At 40.4% G+C, this 6,314-nt stretch overlaps 1 protein-coding gene across 1 annotated transcript in view; it reads left to right on the forward strand.

Moving 5' to 3' along the window:
• The window catches only part of NBAS (NBAS subunit of NRZ tethering complex), a gene marked incomplete at its 5' end in the record, with an annotated part of 159,893 nt that extends 154,789 nt beyond the window's left edge, over positions 1–5,104 (forward strand). The window contains one exon of the mRNA XM_069102791.1: positions 4,679–5,104. Within this exon, the coding sequence (XP_068958892.1) occupies positions 4,679–4,954 (276 nt within the window). The remainder of the gene's footprint in view (positions 1–4,678) is intronic.
• Between the last annotated feature and the right edge of the window lie 1,210 nt (positions 5,105–6,314).

Raw genomic sequence — 6,314 nt, forward strand, 5'->3', positions numbered from 1 at the left:
TTTGCAGACACACACCACACACACTATACATGCACAATATACTTGTAGACACAATATGCACTCATGCACACACCCACAACACACTATGCACACACACATACACCATACTTACACAATACATTTGCAGACACATACCATGCAGACATACACCACCACACACATACACCATACATAGACAATATATTTGCAGATACAATGTGCACGCACACACCATGCAGACACACAACACACACATACACACACAGATTCCTTTTCCCAACACTATTCCTTTGTCTCGCATGATCAGCTCTCCTAGCAGACCCAGAGCTCTGCCCTTGCCAGGCCCCTCACTTCTCTAGCCTCAGGCTTGGCCTCTGTCAGAGGAAGGGTCAGACTCCGGGGCTGTAGAGATGGAAATTTTCTCCTGTTCTCACTTCTGTTAACAGTAGTTAATAATCAAAGTTAGAATTGACTAGCACTTTCAGATTTGTGAAGGGCTGTACCTGTGATTTCATTGGTAACCACAACTCTGAGGAAGCTGCTGTTTTTATTCCCATTTTACCGATGAGCAAACTAAGGCTGAGAGAGGCTATATCACTTGCCCTGGGTTATATAGCTAGTAAATGCTTGAGGTAGGATTTGAACTCAGGTCTTTCTCACTTCAAATTTAATGCTCTATCCACTGTATTCTCTTATTATTGATCAGTCAGTCAACAAACATTTATTAAGCACTTACTATATGCCAAGCTTTGCTGACATTAGAGATAAAAAGAAAAGGGACCACAATCCTTGTCATCAAGGAACTCCCATTCCCATGGGGGAGGTAGTATGCAAGTAATAAACATATGGTGCCCGGAGGGAAGGCAGGGCCCTGGGAGGAGCTGAGTCTTCGGGGAGTCAGGAAAGCTAAGAGGTGGAGGGGGTGGGCAGAGCTTTCCTGGCACGGGGCACAGAGTAGCCAAGTTTTTCACAGTTGGTCATCATCTTGGCATTCTGTTGCTGCACACAGTGGTCCCTTGGTTCTTCCCACTTCACCTTGCATCAGCTTATATAAATCTTGCCATGTTTTTCTGAAACCATCCCCTCCTCATTTCTTATAGCACAGTAATACTCCATTACAATCATATGTCACATCTTGGTCAGCCATTCCCCAGCTGATGGGCATCCCCTCAACTTCCAATTCTTTGCCATCACAGAAAGAGCTGCTATAAATATTTTTGTACATATAGATCCTTTTCATTTTTGAAAAAAAATCTTAGGGGCAGCCAGGTAGCGCAGTGAGTAAAAGCACTGGCCCCAGAGTCGGGATGACCTGGGATCGAATCCGGGCTCAGATACTTAGCACCCACCCAGCAACACCTGGCCGTGTAACCTTGAGCAAGTTACTTAACCCTGATTGCTTTAAAAAATGTATATCTTTTGGATATAGACCTAGTAACAGTGGGATTACTGGGTCAAAGTGTATGCACAGTTTGATAGCCCTTTGGGAATAGTTCCAAATTGTTTTCCAGAAAAGTTAGACCAGCTAGTTCACAACTCCACCAGCAGTTTATTAGGGTACCTATTTCCCTCATCCCTTCCAGCATTTTTAATTTCTGATAGGTGTGAGCTGGTATTTCAGAATTGTTTTAATTTGTATTTCTTTAATCAATAGTGATTTAGAGCATTTTTTTCATATGACTATAAATAACTTTGATTTCATCTTCTAAAAACTGCCTATTTATAGCCTTTGACCACTTATCACTTGGGTAATGGCTCATATTTTTATAAATTTGACTCAGTATGTATTTGAAGAATGAGTTCCTTATTAGAAAAACTTGCTGAAAAATTTTTTTTTTATTTTACTTTATTCTATGGTACCTTTTAGCATAATGTAGTTTCCCTGATTATCTCTTTTAATTAGGCCTATTTTTTGCTTTTGCTTTATCTGACATCATTATTGCTGCTCCTGCCCTTTTTTACTTCAATTAAAGCATATGAGATTCTTCTCCAACCCTTTATTTTAGTTGCATGTGTGTCTTTCTGTTTCAAGTGTGTCTTTTGTAAACAACATATTGTTGGATTCTGGTTTCTAATCCATTCTGCTATCTTCCATTTTATGGGTGAATTCATCCCCTTTATACTCACAGTTGATTGCTAACTTTTTTCCCTTCTATTCAATTTTCTTTTGTTTTATCCTTTTCCTGCTCTCTTCCTCTGTCTCTGTCAGTCTCTTTATCCTGGCCATCCTCTAAAGTCTATTTTGTTTCTAACCACTACCTCCTTTAATTTGCTCTCCCTTTCATCATCCTCCCCCTTTTTCTTATCCCTTTACCTTCCTAGTTTCCTATTGGGCAAGTTACATTTATATACACAACTGAAACGTGTGTGTGGATAGATAGATAGATAGATAGATAGATAGATAGATAGATAGATAGATAGATAGATAGATAGATAGATAGATAATGTGTTTGTGTGTGTGTGTGTGTGTGTGTGTGTGTGTATTCTTCCCTCTTTGAACCAATTCTGGTGAGAATGAGGTTCAAGCATTGCCCACTCCTCCCCGCAACTGTTTCCACCTCCATGTCTCTTTTATGTAAGAAAATTTCCTCTATTCTACTTCCCCCCTTCTTTCTTCTTTCTCCCCCCTTCATTTTATTTTTTGGAGATCTTGCCAAAACAATCATCATCACACTCATGTCCTCTGTCTATGTAAATTCCTTTTAACTACCTTAATAATGATAAATTTCTTAGGAGTTACATATATCATTTTCCCATATAGGAATGTAAACAGTTTGACTTTATTGAGTCCCTTATGATTTAATTTCTCTTTCATGTTTACTTCTTTGTGCTTCTCTTGAGGCTGGTGTTTCAATGTCACATTTTATATTTAGCTCTGATTGTTTCATCAGGAATGCTCAAAAAGTCTTCTAATTAAATATCCACTCCCCCCGGAGGTATTACACTCAGTTTTACTGGGTAGGTGATTCTTGGTTCTAATCCTATCTCTTTGCCTTATCAAATTTTATATTTTAAGCCTTCTGCTCCTTTAATATGGAAGTTGCTAAATCTTGTATAATTCTGACTGTGGCTCCATGATATTTCAGTTTTTTCTTTTTCTTTTTGGAGGGTAATTGGGGTTAAGTGACTTGCCCAAGGTCACATGGCTAGTTTTTGTATTAAGTGTCTGAGACTGGATTTGAACTCAGGTCCTCCACACTCCAGGGCCAGTACTCTACTCATTGTACCACCTAGCCACCCCATTCCAATTTTTTTTCTCTGGGTGCTTCAAGAATTTTCTCTTTGACCTGGAATATCTGGAATTTAGCTATAATATCTATTTTAACCCCTGGATCTAAGATATTGGGTCAGTTTTCCTTGATAATTTCTTAAAATGTGATGTCTAGGCTCTTTTTTTTAAATTGTGGCTTTCAGGTAGTCCAACAATTCTTAAATTATCTCTCCTTAAATTATTTTCCAGGTAAGTTATTTTTATAATGAGATACTTCATATTTTCCTCTGTTTTACTTTCATTATTTTGATTTTTTTTTTTGTTTTATTGTTTCTTGATGTCTCATGGAATCATTAGATTCCTCTTGTCCCATTCTAATTTTTAAGGAATGATTTTCTTCACTGAGCTTTTTTGTCTCTTTTAGGTTTGGTCAAGTCTGCTTTTTAAAGAGTTCTTTTCATCAGTAAATTTTAGTCCTCTTTTTCCATTTGGCAAATTTTGTTTTTTAAGGTGTTATTTTCTTCAGTTTATGTGTCTCTTTTACCAAGATGTTAATTCTCTTTTCATAAGTTTTATTATGTAGCTTTCATTTCTTTTCTCAAATTTTCCTCTACTACCCTTATCTCTTTAAGTCTTCCAGGGATTCTTGTTGGACTTGGGTCTGCTTAGCATTTTTCTTTGAGACTTTGCTTGTAGCTGTTTTCACATTGTTGTCTTCTTATGAGTTTATGTCTTGGTCTTCCCTGCTGCCATAGCAGCCTTATATTGTCAAGGGTTTTTGTTTGTTTGTTTGTTTGCTTGCTGCATCCTCGTTTTTCCAAGCTATTTCTTGACTTTGAATTTTATGTTAAAGTTGGCCTCTGCTCATCTGGGAATAAAGAGGCCCCGTCCCAAGCATCGGGCTTTTTTTGGGCTGCTCTTCTCAGAGCCAGTTCTGGGGGTCTTGGTGCTTCCAAGGGGTGGGATCCAGGGAGAGGTGTGGTCCCTGTTCTTCTGGTCTAGGCCCTATTCTTTACCCCTGTTCCCCTGCAGCTGCAAGTGCTAGCACTATCTTTGGTTAGGAGCTGTGACCCAGGCCCCTGCTACTTTGTGATCAGCCCCCAATGCTCCTCTCCACCCTGCAATTACAACCCAGCACTGTGTACAGGCAATAGAGCTGTCAGTCAGGGCTGGCTGCATCCAGTGCCAACGAGGTCCCCTGTGAGCTCTGTCTGACCCCCTTCTGTCTCTAGGCAGAGAGCTCCTGAATCTCCTCTTGTGGCCACTCCTGCCGCCACCATGTGTGTGAACTCTGGACAGGCCGCCAGACCTCTGCCCTGGATCTGTGGAGTTTCCTTAGGCTTGGAAAAATGTCTTGTCCCGACCTTTCGTTGGCTTTGCTGCTCCACAATTTGATTTGAGATGCTTTTTTAAAGTTATTTGAAAGGGAATGTTGGGAGAGTTCAGCTTTCTAATGTGCCATCTTGGCCTGTCTCTCTTTTTTTGAAGGTGGATGAGTCCAGTTGCGACCCCGAGCTCCTCTCCCTACTCCTGGATGCCAAATTGGTGGCAAGATGTATTTCCACTCCCTTTTATCCTCATCTCATCAACCACCTCTTGGCCCACCAGAAGGAAGGTCCCTGGTCTGTGGAAGAGATAGCACGTCAGCTGCGGGAGGCCGGCCACAGTGTAGAGGCTGGCTCGCTGTTGCTGGCCTCTCGGGGGATCTACGGTGCCCTCTGCACCTTCAGTGCTGCCCTTGGTGCTGCTAAGCACTGGTTATGAAGTCTTCCCTCCAGGGCTGATGTCTGCCCACGTGAACAGAACAGTTCTCTATGAGACAAATCCTATCGCCAAAAATGGTGCAATCCTGCTAACTGTCCTGTCCCCTTCCATCTCCCCCAACCCCTGCAAATAAAGCAGAATGACCCCAGTGAGCCGGGGATGGTGTCTGGTGCCCTTTTCTTTCTCCTTTGTAATGTTGTGATTCTTGCCCTGGCGCCTCTAATCATGTATAGCGGAGGACCAAACAGCATGACCAGGCCAGTTCAAGGTGGTCAGACCTTGCCATGGACAGCCTCCTCCTGAGTGCATTAGTGTTCCTGTCTTTGTGCAGCCCCTACAGCACTGACTGACCATCCTGGGATCATTTATCTACCCACATACTTGGTTTTGTATTTCTTTTTGCTGCCTGCATATATGGCATATCAGACCCTTGTGAGACCCGTTCTGGGCAAAGATTTTCTCCTGTTATGGTTCTTCCCTTCTTATCCTAGTCATTAATTTTGTTTGGGCAAAAGCTTTTCAATTTCTTGCCATCAAAATTACCAAGTCTATTGATTAATTTGTTTGTCTACTATTTATTTGCAATTAACTCTCTTGCTATTTGGTTAAGAATTTATGCCCTAGCCATAGTTAAAAAAGTATCTTACATAGTTCTTTTCTTTCTTTTGTAATAGTCTAACTTTAATATTCAGTTTATGTTACTATTTGGATTTATTATGGAACATGTTAAAATGTTGCCCTAATCCTAGTATTTCTATCAGACTGCTGCTTTCCCAGCGATTCTTGTCAAATCGGGAGGTCTTCCTAAATAATTTATGTTCTGGGGTTCATTGTATACTGAATTATTGAGTTCAATTACTTCTGCTTCTTGTCCAGCCTCTTGAATTGATCCACTTCTCCATTTTTTAACCAGCCCCAGATGGTTCTGATGTTGGCTGCTTTATGACATCATTTGAAGTTTGCAGAAGCTCCCCCATGTCCATTTCTTCCCCCATCATTTTTTTTGACATTCTAGATTTTATTGTTCCTCTAAATAAGTTTTGTCATTGTTTTGTCTACCTCTGTACACAAAATATTCCCTTGATGGTTTGATTGGTACAGTACTATATCTGTAAATTAAGTTAGGAAGTATTGTTACTTTCATTATATTGGCAAGACCCAGCCATGAGCACTGAGTTTTCCTTTAGGTATTTAAATTGGTCTTTATTCCTCTAAAGGAACGTTTTATAATTTGTGATTGTGTGTATATAAATACACACATATATTTCTCTCTCTCCATATATATATATATATACATATACAGAGAGAGAGAGAGAGAGAGAGAGAGAGAGAGAGAGAGAGAGAGAGAGAGAGAGAGAGA

Source organism: Petaurus breviceps, unplaced genomic scaffold, assembly GCF_028583685.1.
Source record: "Petaurus breviceps papuanus isolate PSGF00001 unplaced genomic scaffold, PetGlider_PUasm1.0 556, whole genome shotgun sequence".
NCBI classification, from domain to species: Eukaryota; Metazoa; Chordata; class Mammalia; order Diprotodontia; family Petauridae; genus Petaurus; species Petaurus breviceps.